At 44.8% G+C, this 18,971-nt stretch overlaps 1 protein-coding gene across 3 annotated transcripts in view; it reads left to right on the top strand.

Moving 5' to 3' along the window:
• Positions 1-18,971, top strand: part of WDHD1 (WD repeat and HMG-box DNA binding protein 1) — a 2,322,801-nt gene that overhangs the window by 225,200 nt on the left and 2,078,630 nt on the right. For all 3 annotated transcript variants that reach the window (XM_044074408.1, XM_044074407.1, XM_044074406.1), the window contains exon 3: positions 18,901-18,971. This exon is cut by the window's right edge and continues 41 nt beyond it. In XM_044074408.1, the coding sequence (XP_043930343.1) occupies positions 18,901-18,971 (71 nt within the window). The remainder of the gene's footprint in view (positions 1-18,900) is intronic.

The following is an 18,971-nucleotide window of genomic DNA, read 5'->3' as shown; positions in this document are numbered from 1 at the left end:
TGTTGTATATTATTAGAAAGTATCCTGGGAGAGTAACCCATATTACCAACCTTTTATTTTATTCTGTAGTGTGATTATTTGAAGAAAAATAAGGGAGTACCTCTAGTGCGTCAATTCGATAAAGCAGTCTTCCTGGAGTTATTTATTGAGGTTTGTGAGTACCCCCCTAACATTAAAGCCTTCACCCATTTTATATGTAGTCTCTTGAAAAGCCAAATCGTAGGTACATAGCCTAGAGGCTATTAAACATTGGCCATTAAGAATGTTAGAAAAAAATATGTGAAGGATGTATGTTGGACCGGTGGAGTAAACTAGTCCTCCAACAGGGTTTCCTGTAGAGCTGTTCTCAAGGGTGCCTTCAGTATTTCTTAATACAGTAACATCTAAGAAGTCAATAGATGTGGAAGAGTAATTTAGGCTAACCCTTAGATAGTCTGTGGTACTTTCAAGATATCTGACAAAATTCAAAAGTTCTTCCTCACTACCTCCCCACAAGAGAAAAATATCATCAACAAATCTGGCGCGCAGATCTGAAAACTCGACAGGTCATCTTCTACTGCTCCACTATCAGAGCTGACAAAAAAGCATGCCAAGGAGTCCTCTGTGGACCCGAAGGCTTTTGGGTCTGAGAAATCTCCCTCTTCGGCTCCTATTGTGATTTTGGAGCTGACAGAGTTCCAGTTTTGGAGCTGGTCCGCAGTTCATAGGTAGGTACTAGGCTATATCAGCCCAAGGACCTACACAAGCCTAGCCAGCAAGGTTCCATAGCTTACACCACCCAATAAAGTTATTTTCTTGTGCTACTGTCCAGCAGAGAGACAGAAGTGCTCCCCCGGGTGTATTTACTATTTCCCATCCACTCATCAAGATTTTTCTTGAAGAGTGCTAATGAAGGACTTTGCTTGACATAGATGGGTAGCTTGTTCCAGAGTATAGGAAGTCTCTGGGACAGGAATCTGTCCCTCCAGCATGTCCTGTTTATTGTGGTGCCAAGGTTTAGGTCCCTAGAGTGTGCAGCTCGGAGGGATTGGGATTTCTTTAGGTGTAGCATGTCCAACAGCTCTGGGTTTGACATAGCTTTATATGTTAGGCGGAGATCATCTCTGAGTAGGCAGTATGCTACGGAGTAAAGCTGGAGTTTTTTGAGTTCTGGAACCGGTCTCCCCAGTGCTGTGTTATCCTTTACTACAATCAATGAGGTCTCCAACTCCGTCCTCTTGATCCTCCAGGAGCCTTTCGAACGATGACTTGGAGTGGGTGGTGAAGAGGCTTTTATGGATGCTGGCGCTAGCCAGGATTCTGAGGACTCCGACCCAGAAGGATTCTGGGTGGGCCAACGTCACTTCCCCTTCAAATCCTCCTCCGACCCATTCTGTGGCTTTGGAGGTGGAGTGCTTGGATTTGAGTGTAGCGGAACAGTCTTTGGGCCTGACCAATACTCCAACCTCCTCTGTTCCATCGGAAGTCAAGGGGTCTAGGAGTCGACGCTTTCTCATCGGGTCCGGGGAGGAGAGTCGGGCTGGACAGTTGTCTGACCCAAGTCTACCTCTTGGGGCTTTAGCGCGGGTGAGCTCTGCGCCTACATCAGCCTTGAGCCTCCTTGGATTGGGGGGGTTTCTAGTTCCTCTGAGTCGGGAATCTCCTCGGAGCAGGGTCGGAGGGCTTTTGAGGTGATGAGGAGAATGCTGTCAGCTCAGACTGCTCTGCTCTCAGGTCCAAGTACTCTTCCCCCCCCAAAGTGCCAGTGTCCGCCTCTGTGCCATCACTCCCACCCAGACGTGGAGACCCGATGCCTAGGATGTCCTTTTGGGAGAAGCGGTCCCTTCCAAAACATCTCTAGAGTGCCCCTCTGAGGGGGTCCCTTGGAAGAGGTTATGCAAGAAGAAGCATCTAGACTCCCCTGAGGAGTCCATCACTTCCGACATGGACCTCTATGATTCAGAAGGGTCCCCATAGTCTCCCTCTGGGGATGTGTCCTTTGCAGACATCTTAGAAATCCTTAAACAGAGAGGTGGCTGGAAGCCCATCAACCCTTCTGAGGATAAGTCTGTGTATCTGGAGACATTCGTGTCTCGTCCTTCCACCTCTTTGGTGTCGCCACCTTTCGACCAACTCATGAACATGGTCTGAAGACATGGGGCTTTCCGGACTCAGTAGAACCTGTTCTTAGGAGGTCAGATAAATTCATTACTGTGCCTTCAGATAGGGAGTTTCTCAATAAAGGTGTTCCAGTAGATGCTGTAGTGGTGGTGGCACCCACCAAGGAGTTGTCGAAGACATCCACCAAATAGAGTCTTGAACAATGGACAGATATGGAAAGAGTATGTTTTCTTCAGCGTTCTATGCCCTTTGGTCGCTGCACTAACCTGACTCATTTCACTAGGCTTCAAAGGGGTCTCCTAAAGGAGCTAGGAGATGCCCTCCAAGGTTCTGTAGCTGCGGGAGTTTCGGACAAGATCTCCTCCCAGCTCTCCACCTTAAACTCTATGGTGAACTCCTCCATGCGACTTATTTCCTACGTGGCTGATTGAGTGAGTAGGGCAGCAGGTAGAGGAATTTCCTTAAGGAGACATTCCTGGATGTGCTTATGCAGTTTCGCAGAACCCTTAAAGTCTTTCTTTATTAACACCCCTTTTGATGGCTCACCTTTGTTCGGGCCAAAAGTTAGAGACCCTAACCAGGTGCAGCAGGAGGGAAAAACTCAGTGTGCCGTTGGAGTCTGTCCCCCCCCCCCCCCACACCAGACCTTATCCCAAATTGGTTTTCCTGTGTGTTTGATTCAAGAGGTTTACATATATCCCATGTTGCCTCTGATTCAAGAGATTTAAGGTATCACACAGTGGAAATTCTAGTTTTGCTAGATTTTTCTTTGTGTTTTTCACCAATTGGTTTTCCTGTGTGATCTTTTTAAACATTGTTTTAGTTTGTTAGTTGGGATATTTTGTAGACACCCTTAGGTTTATGGAAATCAATTGGGTATGACTACTCTGCGTTTCCAAAAGTCAAACATTCCTCTTATGCTGTGCTGATGATGTCATAAGAAGGTAGAAACGTGCATGTCCACAGCTGGAAGGGTTTGGCTTTATTGGCCTGAAATTGTCCATAAAAAAACTTAAAAGTAAAAAAAAAAAATGTCATGGACATTCAGAATTGCCATTTAGCTGAAACACCGGATATCCTTACCAGGTAATTTACATATATCCCATATTGCCTCTGATTCAAGAGGTTTAAGGTATCACACAGAAATTCTAGATTTGCTGGATTTTTCTTTTTGTGTTTTTAACCAGAAGGGGGGAAAAATGTGGATGTTCTTCACGTTTCACTTTTGCAGTCATCACAGTTGGGTTATCTGCTTGCAGTAGCCCACAGCCGGCATGATTAACAAAGTCTTGAGTCCTGCGTTGGTTGCTGTCCCTTCTTCCGTGACGTCAGGTCATCAGGGGTATAAAACATGCAGCAGACGGCATTACATCCATCTTTCTTGCCGTGCAGTGCCTGAAGAAGAAGCAGTTGGCAAGTGCCGGTCGGCCGACTCTTGAAATTTTCGATGTTCTTCATACCACATTGCTGCAGTCCTAACACTTGGGTAGTCCGCTGTCCCAGTCGGCCTGAATACCAAAGTATATGGCTGACGTCGGTCAAGGCGCATTAGTCTGACGTCAGAACGTCAGGGTACAAATGCGCATGACCGACGTCATATCCTCAGTCTTTTTTGCCGCATGGTCCGATGCAGAAGCAGTTTTGCAAGTGCAGGTTGGCGTTCTGAGATTTTCCGAAGTCGGAGTTTCAGACCGAATCCAAGTTGGCTAAGTACCCCGTTGGGGATTATTTTGGTTTTTTCTTGCCTCAGTATTTTACCGGATGTCAGAAAAAGTGAATAACTGTATTTCTTGTGGGAAACAGATACCTCATAGGGATTACCATACCTTGTGTATACCTTGCTTAGGGCCTGAGCACGACGTTGTTGGCTGTCGCTCTTGTGCTAGATTTAACAAACGCACTATAAAGAGAAGATTAGATTGTGCCAGGTTAGTTTTGCGGAAGCCGTGTAATTATAAAATGCCGCCGGATGCTCCGGCGCCCTTCGATCAAAAAGCGCAAGGACAAAACAGCAAAGCCTAGGCTGGAAGAACCGTCCGTCCCGGACGTCGGTTCTTTAGAGGGCTCGGTGGAGCTAGGGGTTCAGCCAGAAATTTCTTTGGAATCCCAGGGAGAGACTTTATTACTGCAAGATGTGACCTCTCAGGAGGTAGGCCAGGCGGAAGGGGCTTCTCAGGTAGCTGTTCTTCCCTCCCTTCCTAAGGTGGTTAGGCCCTCCCCTGCTGTTTCCAAGGCTTCTCCCAGGGGCAGGCCAGGTTTTGTTTCAGGAGTTACCCCTAGTTCTTCAGGGTCTGTACCTAAGAAGCATATGCTTAGGATGGCAGAAGATTTGATTACAATGATTAGAGGTTCTATGCCTCCTCCTGATAAGAGGCCTAGGGTGGAACCTGAGCTTGGGAGATTTGAGCAGTGTTCGGATGCTTCTGAGTCTTCGGCTGAAGACTTGCAGGAGTATTCCCCTTACTCTGATTCTGATGTAGATGATTCTACTCCTTCTGCTTCTCCTCCTGAGGATTTTTTCATTTTCAGAGACTCTTCATTCCATGAGGGAGCATTTTAAATGGGAAGGTCAGGATTTCTCTGATTCCAGGAAAAGGCTCAGGGAATTTTTGTTTCTACCCCAGCATAGGCCTTTAGCTATACCTCCTGTTCTAGATGTGGTAGAGGATGTTTTTGCAGAGGCTTCTCTGAACCCTGACTCTTTGCCTCCTGCTCCAGTTAAACCGGATAGATATTATAGGGTGCCTGAAGCTCATAAGTATCTTTTAAGAGTCCTAGGGCAGACCCAGAAACTGTTTCACAGGGGCCTAAAGGTGTTAAGGCTTCTGTTGTTAAAAATCCTGTTCCTCCGGATAAAGAGGCTAGGGCTTTGGATAGATGGGGAAAGAAAGTGTATACTTCTTCCACTTTGGCCATGAGAGCTTTGAATTGCCAGTTTCACATGTTGAAATACCAAAATTATCTCCTTTCACAATTAAAGTCTAAGGTAGATGCTTTGGCGGAAGGTATTGAGTGTAAAGAGTTGCAGGATTTAGTTCATGTTTCTGAACAGGTGGGTAAGCATTCTTTGCAATGTGGTTTTGATGCTGTGCAGGCCTCTTTGAGGGTGGCTGCCACTGGTTCGGTTCTTCGCAGGCACGCCTGGTTGAGGGATCAGAATTTAGCTGAGCATGTGAAAACAAGGATTTTAGATGCTCCTTTACAATCTGATGTGTTGTTTGGTTCGCCTGTGGAAGCAGTTCTAAAGAAAATGGAAGACAAGGCTAAGTCTATGCAGACTGTTAAAGATTTTTTGCAGGTTCAGCCTCCAAGTTTAGTAGAAATTGGCCTACCAAGGGGTGGACATATCCTGCTTATGATTCCCAGTCTAGGGGTAGGTCTAGACGTGGTAGAGGCAGAGCTCAAGGTTCCTTTAGGCCTAGAACAGGGAGTTCACCTGCTCAGTCTTCTGGTGAGGGCAGGGGTCAGTCCTTTCGTAAACAGACACAATGACCTGCCTTTTCAGCTGCCAGAATCTTCTCGTCTGGCAGCACCTTTGGGAGGAAGGTTGGCACTTTTCAAAGAAAACTGGAGTTTAATTACCCAAGACAGATGGGTATTGGATATCATTCACCACGGTTACAGGTTTTATTTCCATACCTTGCCTCCTTTCAACGGCATGCCAGACATTCCTCCTCAACAAAGGAAAGAGGCTCACAAGCAAATTTCTCCGTTACTCCAAATAGGGGCCATTCAGCCGGTTCCTGTGCCAGAAAGGGGCCTAGGATTTTATTCTCGCCTGTTCCTAGTACCAAAAAAGGGGAACACGTGGAGACCACTTTGGATCTGTCTATCCTCAACACTTATCTGGACATTCCCAAGTTCAAAATGTTGACGTTACAACAGCTTTTACCTCTGCTGGGCAAAGATCACTGGATGGTAACTTTGGATCTCAAGGAAGCTTACCTTCATGTTCCTATCAGACTAATTTGCAGGAAGTATCTGCGTTTTCGAGCTGGGAATTCTCATTATCAGTTCTCTGCATTGCCCTTTGGCTTATCTACTGCGCCCAGAGTATTCACAAAGGTTCTGGCTCCAGTGATAGCTTTCTTCAGGCTAAAAGGAATACAAATCTATCCTTTTTTGGACGATTGCCTGATTCTGGCTCAAGGAAGGGACGTGCTTCTTCAGCATTTGGAATATGTGATAGCAGTGCTAAGATGCCTAGGGTATTCTGTGAACGAAATAAAGTCCAGTCTAGTACCCTCTCAAGACATGTGCTTTCTGGGTGTGAGACTGAATACAGCAACCCAGATGGCCTTTTTAACCCCGGACAAACGAAAAAATCTTTCTCTTTACTTCCATCAACTATCTCATCAGTCCGGGCTGACTGCAAGGACAGTCCTTCAAGCCTTAGGGTTCATGGCATCTTGTATTCTGGTACTTCCCAATGCCAAACTGCATATGAGGAAGCTACAATGGTATCTCAAAAATGTATGGACACAGCACTGCCAGGATTTGGACACTGTCATTCAAATAATACCTTGCATTCAAAAGGAATTTTTGTGGTGGGCTCAGGAATGTCACCTAAACAAGGGACTCTCTGTGACCCGGCCAGAGGCGAGTCAGATTCTAACGACAGATGCCTCAGACACAGCTTGGGGAGCTCATCTGAATGGAAAGTGGATACAAGACAAGTGGCCTGCCAGACTTCAGCATCTACATATCAACATGAAGGAGATGTTAGCAGTCCAGTTTGCATTACTGGCTTTCAAGGATTTACTTCTTCCAGGGCAGGTGTTAATTCTAACAGACAACACAACTGTCATGTGGTACATCAACAAACAAGGGGGAACACATTCTTATCCTCTATGCAGGCAAGCAATGATTTTGTGGGAGACTGCGTTAAGCTTGCAGCTGAATCTTCAAGCAAGGTTTCTGCCAGGAGCACAGAACTCCTTAGCAGATGTGTTAAGCAGGCAAATCATGGATCCCCACGAGTGGAAACTGGATCTTCATGTATTTCAGACATTGACAGTGTCATGGGGAACTCCAGACATAGATCTGTTCGCTTCTCCACTAAACCACCAGCTGCCAAAGATTTGCAAAAGGTTTCATCACACAGCCTGGAAAGTGGATGCTCTTTCTTTCAGTTGGAAAAATCTTCATGTGTATGCCTTTCCACCTCTGCCTCTCCTCCCAAAGGTACTTCTAAAGGTCAGACAAGACAAGCCAAGGATGATTTTAATAGCTCCAGATTGGCCTCGGCAGCACTGGTACCCATTGCTGAGGAGTCTGGTAAGGAAGCCTCCATGGCCCTTACCTTTGATTCCACACATATTGTCTCAGAAGGACGGGCATCTGCTCAATGTCAAGCTTCACTCTCTTCATCTAACAGCTTGGCATATTCTGTTTTGAACCATAGCAGGTCTCAGCTTCCTCAACAAGTTTTGAATGTGATTATGGAAGCCAGATGACCTAGTACAAGGAAAGTGTACGCAGGAAAATGGAAGAGATTTTTATTTTGGTGTGCAGCAAAGGATTTGGATGTTTCTGAGCCAAATTTGAGTGTGGCTCTTCAATATCTTACTGAGTTATTGGACAAAGGTTTGTCTTTCTCTTCCATTAAGATTCATGCTGCATCAATTTCAGCTCACTATGATTGTGACCCACCATTGTTTTCTCATCCTTTGTTCAAGCAATTTCTTAGAGGGGCAAAGAATATAAGACCCCCACGTAGAGCTCCTACTCCTGCTTGGGACCTCAATTTTGTGTTGGAGAAACTCACTCTACAACCTTTTGAGCCTGCAGCTACTGCTGAATTGAAATATTTGTCATGGAAGACTGCTTTTTTGTTAGCCATTACATCTGCAAGAAGGGTGTCTGAATTGCAGGCCCTTATGGCGGTTAAGCCTTTCCTGATTTTTCATAAGGATAGGGTATCTTTACGTACTAATCCTTCCTTTATGCCTAAAGTGGTTTCTAGTGTGGCTTTAAACCAAACTATTCATTTGCCTACCTTTTATGCAGATCCCCAAAATAAGGGGGAAAAGATTTTGCACACTTTAGATGTACACAGGCAGTTGCGTTATTATTTAAGCAGGACTAAGGATTTTAGGCAGTCTCAGCAGTTGTTTGTTTCTTTTGCTTTGAGTTCTCAGGGCAAGCCTGTGTCAAAACAAACTATTTCTAAGTGGATTGGGTTTTGCATTGCATTTTGTTATTCCCATCATGGCAAGGAGATTCCAGCTGGGATTAGGCCTCATTCCACTAGGGCTACTGCCACTTCAACAGCATTTCTAAGGGGTGGCAACTAAGGATATTTTGGAGGCAGCTACTTGGAGTTCAGTGCATACTTTCTCTAAGCATTACCACCTTCCTCTCTACTCTAAATCTAGGGCTGGTTTTGCCACGGCTATTTTGCAGGGCATGTTGTCAGCTCCTGCTTCCTTATGATTTGCCAGCCTCCCTTACCTCTGCTTTGGGATTCTACCCAAGTGTTAGGACTGCAGCAATGTGGTATGAAGAACATAGTACAGTTTTGTACCTACCATAAATGTAGATGTTGAAGATCCACATTGCTGCAGTCCAATTTACGCTCCCTCCTTCCACTCTGTGTTTAGGGGTGGTTGTGTGGGTGAGGTTATACTCTTGTAAATTTGTATATATTGTATATATATTTGGTGCAGGAGTGTGTGGTGTTTTTTGGTTTTAGCCTTATCTTTTTAGGGTCTTCTGACAGCTGGGGCAAGAAAAGACTGAGGATATGACGTCGGTCATGCGCATTTGTACCCTGACGTTCTGACGTCAGACTAATGCGCCTTGACCGACGTCAGCCATATACTTTGGTATTCGGGCCGACTGGGACAGCGGACTACCCAAGTGTTAGGACTGCAGCAACGTGGATCTTCAAACATCTACATTTATGGTAGGTACAAAACTGTACTTTTTCGAGTTTAAGAACCGAAGTCTTCAACTAAACGTTAAGTATCCCGTTGGGGAAACTTTCTTGCTCCAAACCGATGTCAGTAAAAGTAAACAATTGCATTACTTGTGGAAAGCAAATACCTCGTAAAGATTTTCATCTATACTGTATTCCTTGCCTAGGCCCTGACCATGACATACCTTGCTGTCAGTTTTGTACCTTATTTAAACCACGAACTGTCGCTATATTTACGCTTCTAAATATTTTGGTGCTTGGTTCAACTATCCGGATATGTCTTCGGTAAGCCATCCGACTCCCGACATTCCGGAATAACTCAGACAGAGACAGGCTACCGAGGTCCAAAGCTGCCGACGACGCTTCTCCTAAGCCAGTCGCCAGTTCGCTGGTACTCAGGCACTTTCGCAGCCCGTGATACCCGCTACTTCAGATTCGCAGGCCTCTACTGAAACCCATTCGGAGTCCGGTATGCCGCGAGATGCTTCAACTGTGGAACCTGCGGATGTCTCTACCTTGGTTGGGTCCGGAGCCGCTGTGCAGGCACCGGCTTCTGAGGGGTGTATTCAGGCCTACTGACTTGCGTATTAAACCGAAGCCATCTTCTTCTTCAAGGCCTAAAACTCGAACCATGCCTAGAAAACTGACGCCCAGACCGCATGGCCAGGCCTCTATGCTTAAAACCAAATTATAAGAATGGCTGAAGACCTTATTACTTTAATCAGGGGAAGCAAACCTTCCCCCTCTAAGAGACCTAGGACAGAGTTTGCTTACGATACTTCTGACCAGGAATCTGAATTTTCTGTTTCCTCTGATGACCAGGATTTACCCTTATCTGCCTATGAGGATTCTGATGCTGAGGACTGTTTTCTGTCTGCATCCCCCCCAGAGGATTTTCCTTTTGTTGAAACCTTGCATACCCTCAGGGAGCATTTTCGTTGGGAAAGTCAGGATTTTTCTGATTCTAAAAAGAGGCTTGGGGATTTCTTACTCTGCCTTTAGCGATACCTCCTGTACTAGACATTGTTGATGCCTTTTCGGAATCTAGCTTGGCCCCTGACTCTTTACCTCCTGCTCCCAGAAAACCTGATAGATATTACAGGGTCACTGACTCTCATAAGTTCCTTTTTAAAAATCTTACTGCGGATCCTGAGACCATTTCACAGGGACCCAAGGGCATTAAAGCTACTACTGCCAAATATCGTACCCCCTCTGGTAGAGAATCCAGGGCACTGGATAGATGGGGTAAGAAGGTGTACACTTCTGCAACTTTGGCCATTAGGGCCTTAAACTGCCAGTTTCATATGTTAAAGTATCGCATATTATTGGATTGCTTAAACAGAAAATGATGTTGATTCCTGATTGTGCTGAAAATAAGGATTTACAGGATTTACTGCATTTTGCTGAACAAGTTGGAAAACATACTTTGCAGTGTGATTTTGATTCACTAGAGGCATCTTGCAGGGGTGCTGTAACTGGGTCTGTACTTGGAAGACATGCTTGGCTTAAGGAGCAATCCTTGCCAGATCATGTTAAAGCAAAATTACTGGATGCTCCCTTAAACCAGGACTGCCTGTTTGGCAACAAGGCAGAAGAAGTTCTTAAAAAGATGGAGGAAAAAGCTAAATCTATGCAAACTGTTAAAAGATTTTTTACAAGCACAACCTGCAAGGTTTAGTAGGCGTTGACCTTCCAAGAACTGGTCCTTTCCTGCCTCTTCCAGACCTTCTCAGTCCAAACCCAGATCCAGCAGAGCTCCCAGGCTTCAGTCCCAGGGAACGCACAGGACTAAGTAGTGGGGGGGCCTCCACTTCCAAATCAGGGGGTAGTAAAACTCCCACTTATGGTAAACTGTCTCAGTGACTTTTTTTTAAAACTTCCAAGCACTTCTCAACTGACTTCCCCTTTGGGGGGAAAGATTGCTCTTCATGCAAAGTACTGGGAACTCATAACCCAGGACAAATGGGTTTTAAATATAGTGTCCCAGGGATACAGATTTCACTTCCACACGTTACCAACACCAAGTGGGTGGCCAGATCTACCCCCCAAATCAGTGAGTAGAGGCCCAAAAGCAAGTACCTTCTCTCTTAAGCATGGGGGCTATTCATTTGGTACCAGAAGAGGAAAAGGGACAAGGTTTGTACTCAAGACTTTTCCTGGTACCCAGAAAAGACAATTCATGGAGTCCTATCCTGGACCTGTCTATTTTAAACACATTTTTGATGATTCCAAAATTCAAGATGCTGACTCTTCACCAGTTACTCCCTATGCTAGGCAAAGACACCTGGGTAGCAACACTAGATTTAAAGGAAGCATACCTGCACATCCCAATCAGGGAATCTTGCAGAAGATATCCGCGCTTCAAAGCAGGCTACATGCGCTGTCAGTTCTCTGCACTGCCCTTTGAGTTATCTACTGTGCCAAGGGTCTTCACAATTGGCCACAAAAACCCTGTTATCTGCAAGGCAAATATTACAAGCCTTGGGGTTCATGGCCTCCTGCATTCTTGTAATTCCATATGCAAGACTGCATATGAGGAAACTACAATGGTATCCAAAAAGCCTATGGTGTCAACATTCTTAGGATCTAGAAGCAATGATTCCTATCTTACCTTGCTTATGCCTAGAGTTCCTTTGGTGGCAAAGGCCTGCCACCAAAACAAGGGATTACCATTCACACCACCCCCTGCCGCCCAAATCCTAACAGACTCATCAGACTATACATGGGGGGCTCATCTGGCAGGGAAGTGCATTCAGGGCAAATGGAACCTAAGTCAAATGCACCTGCATATCAATCAAAAAGAAATGTTAGCTGTAGAGAATGCTCTGACAGCCTTTAAGGACCACATTCTTCCAGGACAATTAATGGTAAAGACGGACAATACCACTGTTGTGATACATAAACAAGCAGGTGGGTACACATTCTTAACCCTTCTGCAGACTAGCCATGGCATTGTGGAACACTGCCCTGAGCTACCAAAGGCATCTACAAGCTCAATTCCTGCCAGGAAAACTAAATACACTGGCAGATGAACTAAGCAGAAACCTCATGGACCCACATGAGTGGAAACTGGAACCAAGGATTTTCAACATCTTGACAAGCAAATGGGGGAGCCCAGATATAGACCTCTTTGCCTCCCCCTAGAACTATCAATTGGACAAATTTTGCACAAGGACTCCCACAAACAAGCTTGGAAAGTGGATGCTCTCCTTCAACTGGAAAAACCTATCAGTTTATGCCTTTCCTCCTCTGCCTCTGCTCTCCAAAGTACTACTAAACATCAAACAAGACAAACCAAGGACGATTTTGATTGCACCAGACTGGCCACGCCAACACTGGTACCCCCTCTTGCGCAGTGTGTCACTGTTGGCCTCATGGCACCTGCCTCAGACTCCTACCCTACTGTTTCAGTAGGAGAACCAGATTCTGCACCCTCAGCTTCAAACACTGAACCTATCAGCCTGGCTATAATTACCTAATCTCTCCTTCACCATCTCTTAGTAAACCAGTGATTGATATCATTTTAGAGGCAAGGAGGCCTAGTACTAGAAAATCTTATGCTGAAAAATGGAAAAGATTTTGTGCCTGGAACCAATCTCGAGGGCTGAGCACAGCAGTGCCCAATTTACCTCAGATTTTACAATACTTAACTGAGATGCTTCACAAGGGCCTGTCTTTCTCAATCAAAATTCACGCCTCAGCCATTTCAGCTCACTATAACACAGAACCTCCCCTATTCTCTCATCCACTGTTCAAGCAGTTCCTCAGAGGGGCCAAAAACTTACAACCACCCAGGAGAGCTCCAACTCCAGCCCTGGGACTTAACTTTGTATTGGAGAAACTCACTCTTCCCCCTTTCGAGCAAACTGCTACTGCAGACTTAAAGTTCCTTTCTTGGAAAACCACTTTCCTTTTAGCAATCACTTCAGAAAGAAGGGCATCTGAATTATAGGCCCGTATGGCAGTGGAGCCTTTCATCATCTTTCATGCGGACAGGGTGTCCCTCAGGACCAATCCCTCCTTCATGCCCAAAGTGGTATCCAGTGTGGCCCTAAATCAGTCTATTCATTTGCCAACCTTCTTTCCTAATCCACAGAACAAAGGGGAACGGATACTGCACTCATTAGATGTGCACAGACAACTTAGATTCTACTTGGACAGGACTAAACTTCAAAGGAAATCTCAGCAACTGCTGGTGGCATTTGCTGCAGGGACAGAGGGGAAGGCTATTTCAAAGCAAACCATTTCCAAATGGATAGGCCATTGCATTCATTTCTGCTACAAGCACCATGGAAAATCTATCCCACAGGGGATCAGACCCCACTCAACCAGGGCTGCATCTATCTCTACAGCCTTTCTCAGAGGTTCCCCACCAGGGACATCCTAGAAGCTGTTACGTGGAGTTCTGTACATACTTTAACCAAGTATTACCATCTGCCAATTTTCTCTAAATCCAGAGCTGGTTTTGCCACTGCAGTCATGCATGGCCTTATAACTGGTCCAAATGCTATCTAAATTCTTCCTCCCATCCTTAGCTTTGGGAATCTACCCAGATGTGATGATTGCAACAGTGAAACACGAAGAACATAGTACAGTTCTGTGCACTTACCATAAATGTAGATGTTCAAGTGTATTCACTGTTGCAGTCCTGGTTACCCTCTGTCCAGCCCCCTTACCTTTTTTTGGCTATACCTCTACTCTCCTTTACTATGCTCAAAAGCTTTTTGGTGTATTTGCTTTTTTGTTGGAGGTAATAACTCTGTATATTTATAGAATTATATGGTTTCCCATTAGGGGGCACCTGACATCTGGGGCAAGAAAAACTGATGTAATGGCATTGGCTGCATGTTTTATACCCCTGACAGGGTCTATATCAGTTGTACGAAACAGCGGATTATCGAATCAGCTTATCTCAAACTGAATTTTTCGAACGCTGAAAACAGTGAAGACTCAGAAACAAAATTTTTTTCTAGGGAAAGAATTTGGTTGTCCTTGCCTGTGGCGTCGCTGTTTTCAGCATTGTGGTGGACAGTTAAGGGTCCGGTTTAGGTAAGTGTGTGATTGTGCGGATGTTAGGTTAGGGAGCGAGGTGGGTGAGTTAGGGTTAGGGCATGGGTTAGGTAAGTGTGCGATTGTGACGGAGGTTAGGTTAGGGGCGGATTAAGTGAGTTAGGGTTAGGGCGCTGGTGAGGTGAGTGTGCGATAGTGGCGGATTATGTGAGTTAGGGTTAGGGTGCGGGTGAGGTGAGTGTGCGATAGTGACGGACCTTAGAGTTAGGGCTGGGTTAAGGTAAGTGGATAGATAGTGGTGTGTGTGCAGTTTAGTGTAGGGTTAGGTGTAGTTTTTAAGTGTATGTATGTGGATTGTTGATTTTGTATGTGCTTGTGTTGTGTGTGTGTTTCTCGGAACAGCATTTTTATTCCCAGGGAAAAAATTTGCTGTTTCGAGTTTTCGATATTTTTAGGTTTCGGGTCTTTCAGTTCGTTATGGCATTCGATATTTTGCCATTTCGATGAACTGATATAGATCCCCCCTGACGACCTGACGCCGCAGAAGAAGGGACATCAACCGACGCACGACCCACGACTTTAATCAGGCCGGCTGAGGACTACTGCAAGCAGATAACCCAAATGTGATGACTGCAACAGTGAATACACTCTAACATGTATATTTATGGTAAGTGTACACAACTGTACTTTTCATAAGTCCTAAAGAGCTTTCCCGGATGCACGTGGCGATTCTTCCCCCAGGGGCAGAATGGGAAGCAACAATGGAAGCCATTGCCCATGCGGCAAAGGGGGTCAGCAGAATCAGGGTGGCAGGGATTCCTTCCTTGGTAAACCCTTTCAGCACTCCTGAGAGGAGGCCCGTCTGTCCATCTCTGGGAGACAGTTGGGGGTCGCTTGTCATTGTACCCAAATGTCTGGCTAGAAATAAAAGACAAATGGGTACAAACAATCATGTCCAGAGGTTACTTCATACCCTTTTCCTCTCCCCCATTAGAAAAAAAAGCAGTCCCAGATGTACCACTCAGTCAAAGGGAACACGCAACTTTAGCGGTACAAAAGTTGCTAGAAAAAGAGTCCTCCAAAATGTCCCTGCAGACCAAATTGGATCTGGAAGTTACTCTAGGTTCTTTTTAGTTATAAAAAAAGACAAGGGGACTGGAGGCCCGTTCTGGATCTCAGCAGACTAAACAAGTCCATCAAGAAGTCAAAGTTCCGGATGGTAACACTGCAGTCGATACTCCCTGTTCTGGGGAAAGACGATTGGATGTGTTCTATAGATCATTTTTATGTGGTAGTACGCATCTTGGTGGACAGGTGATCCAGGAGACATTTACTTTTCAGTTGTGAGCCAATCACAGGTTTTGAGCTCTTTCCTTTGGTCTCACTACAGCCCCAGAGTGTTCACCAAATGCATGGTAGTTATGGCTCACTTGAAGCATCTAGGATTCCGGGTGTTTCCGTATTTGGACGATTGGCTCCTAACCGCCACCACCAAGCATCTACTAACAAGAGCGAGGGACACTACCATTCACCTTTGCTCTCAGCTGGGTATCACAATAAACTTCAAAAAATCTACCTTGTTGCCATCACAGCATATCATATTTATAGGTGCAGACTTGGACACAAGACAAATGTTGGCCAAAGCCCCCCCCCCCCCCCCCCCCGAGAGGATTCAAACCATACATCTAATCAGGAACCTCTTATCTAAGAAGAAAGTACAGGCGAAGGCTGTTTTGAAAGTTCTGGGGACCATGGCAGTAGCGATAACTTTGGTACCTTTAGCTCGTCTACACATGAGGATTCTTCAATGGTTACTATTCTCCCAGTGGTCCATGCAGGCTGTCTCTCGCAAAGTGATCATAACAGAGCCCTGCAAGAAAGATCTGCTTTGGTGGCTTCGCTCCACTCAAGTGACCTTAGGCAGACTGTTTGTTTTTCCAAAACCAGTAGCCACAGTGATCACTGATGTTTCCCAGATAGGGTGAGGGGGCATTATCTGGGAAAAACTGTCCCAGGTGTTTGGAATGATCATGAGAACTACTTGCATATCAGTGTTCTAGAGATGAGCGCAGTGCTTTTGGCGTTGCAGGCATTCCAGGACTCCCTTCCTCTAGGAACAATTGCAATTCAGACAGACATGTCAGTAATGTGGTACATAAACAAACAAGGAGGAACCAAATCCTACTCCCTATGTTGAGAGGCCCAGAGATTATGGCAATGGGCAGTCTCTTCCAAATGCTTTTTAACAGCAATCTCTGGGAAGTCCAAAGTGATAGCGGACAAACTCAGCAGAGCCATTCTGATGCCCCACAAGTGGTCCCTAAAACAAGAAGTTGCTGAAGAGATTTTTTTGGAAGTGGGGCCACACTTGCTACGACCTCTTTGCCACATCCATGAATTCCAAATGCAGCAGCTACTTTGCCCTGATTCCCCCTCCAGGGGAGTCGCCAAGGGATGCACTTGTACACGATTGGCCCCTGGGTCTCCTCTATGCCTTTCCCCTGTTTCCCCTTGATACCGTAAGTCCTTCAGAAAGCCAGCACATTGAGAAGCAGTGTAGTACTCATCTCACCATACTGGCCTCATCAGATTTGGTTCCCCTTTCTATGGCCCCATCTCCAGGAGGAGCCGTGGATTCTGGACCCATTTCCAGATGTCCTGACATCTGTCAGGGTCGCTCCATCCATCAGTTCAAACCCTCAGATTGACAGCTTAGCTGCTCCAATTCCACACATAGCCAGGCTTCATGATATTTCCCCTGCAGTAAAATGTATATTGATTTCGTCTCATAAAGCGTCAACCAGAAAATTATATTTTAACAAATGGAAGAGTTTCCTGTTGGGCTTTCAACAACCATATTGATCTCTTTACTGCCCCCATAACAGCTCTGTTAGACTTTCTGGCTAAGCTTTTTAATGAAGGTACAGCGGCAGCTACTATTAGAGTTCAATTAGCTGCTATATCAAACTATCATTTTGGAGAATTGGGACTAAAAATCATGTTCCACAGACTTTGTAAAGCATTCTTGAAAGGCACTTTCTTGCTGAGACCTCCATTAAAAAAACCTCCAGCACCATGGGACCTAAATTTTGTTCTATCTGTGTTGATTCTTCCTCCCTTTAAACCTGCATCATCTTGTGACAAAGTTTTTGTTGTGGAAGACAGCCCTATTGGTAGCCATTACATCTGCTAGACGAGTGTCTGAAATTCAAGCGTTGCCAATACGTCCCCCCTACATATCTTTTCGCAAAGATAGTTTCCTTATGAACCCACCCCCTCATTTCTACCAAACGTGTGTTCAGAAGCTAATTTAAATCAATCCTTTGACTGGCACGTCTTTTTCCCAAACTATATGACAACAAGGCAGAGTATAAATTACAACAGTTAGACGTACATAGACAGTTACATTTCTACCTGCATAGAACAAAAGATTTCAGAAAATTGGACCAATAATTTGCATCTTTTTCAGACAAAAAGAAAAGATCCCCAATATCAAAAGCCACACTTTCTAAATGGCCTACAGACTGTATAACTTGTACATATAGGGCTCAGAAAAGAGAACTTCTAGGAAAAGTGAAAGGCCATTCCACAAGAGCTATAGCTACCTCATATGCCTTCCTGGCGAGGCTACCTATGGATTCCATTTGTGCAGCAGCAATATGGATAAAAGCCTCATACCTTTATCACTCATTGCAAAGTCGATTTGGCCTCCAGGAACAGGGCCTCTTTTGGGTGTACTGTTCTGAAGAGTTTTTTTCCCTTGAGCCACCCAAGAAAGAAGGTGCTAAGGACGTTGTCCCAACCAGCAACGAATGAAGGTGAGATAGGACAACATAACATTAAGAAGTTATGTACTCACCATACCTTTCCATGTTTGTTGTCCATCTCGCCTTCATTCTTGCTTCCCACCCTCCTTCCCCCACCTTCTTTCCTGGAAGATTGAGTGTTTTTTTGCAAACTGAATATGATGTCTCTGAATCTGTTCTTAGCCTCTTCTTTGGATATGGTTACATGCTTAGATATAACAACTATGGTATCTGCAAAAAAGATCTGGGTAATCTTCCCTGAGCATTATGGGATAGAGTGTAGCCACGAGCCGGTGGAAGCTCTCGAGGTTTTGTATAAGGCAGAGTCAGAACCGATTCTTTGTTCCAAACCCCAACTAACAACGAATGAAGGCGAGATGGACAACAAACATGGAATGTTATGGTGAATACCTAACTTCTTATTTAGGACAGAGCAGTGAGGCATTGGACCAGCATTACATGGATCTTTGAGATATGGTGTCCTGGGAACTTTGGGTATGGGGAGCAGAGGTGTTGGAGAGATTTTGGTCTTGAGGAATGGCTCCTAGATCTGCCATTGTAGGATCAGGCTGCAGAAATGACTTGAATCTTCATGTTATCCTCCAAATTTCAGTAATTATTTGCCTTTTAAACATTCTGTCCATCTGCATTCCAAATTGCTTTTAAACTTTTTATAATGCTATTGTTGACTAGAATTTTTGTGTAGTGTCATTTATTCTAGTTTGTATTCTTTTTTAACCCCTTACCCCAGATAGTTGATATTTCCATTGATACTACTTTTCTTATTCCTAGCTTCATCTTTTGCCTTAACTTTACTAGAATATTACTGCGATTCTGGATGTAAAACAAGTTTAAGTTAGTTACTAATGGTGAAAATGGCAGTGTTTATTTGGAGGTTAGGCAAAGTGCATAATGTCCATTAGTAAATTTAAATGATGCTTCTAGTTTTAAAAAAGGTACACTGAGATAGCTTGATGTAGCATATTACTGATTTTGTGTCTACAGGTAAAGCATGAGTAAATCATATGTACTGTTTTTTTAAATTGCTTGCTTATTTTTTTCCAGCTATATTGTAACCTGTGGCAATGATGGAGACATAAGGATTTGGGAAAGTCTGGATGATGATGATCCTAAGT

Source organism: Protopterus annectens, chromosome 6.part0 (assembly GCF_019279795.1).
Source record: "Protopterus annectens isolate FY-2018-M chromosome 6.part0, PAN1.0, whole genome shotgun sequence".
NCBI lineage: Eukaryota > Metazoa > Chordata > Ceratodontiformes > Protopteridae > Protopterus > Protopterus annectens.
The sequence above is the reverse complement of the archived record's forward strand: the minus strand, read 5'-3'. Positions and strand labels throughout refer to the sequence as shown.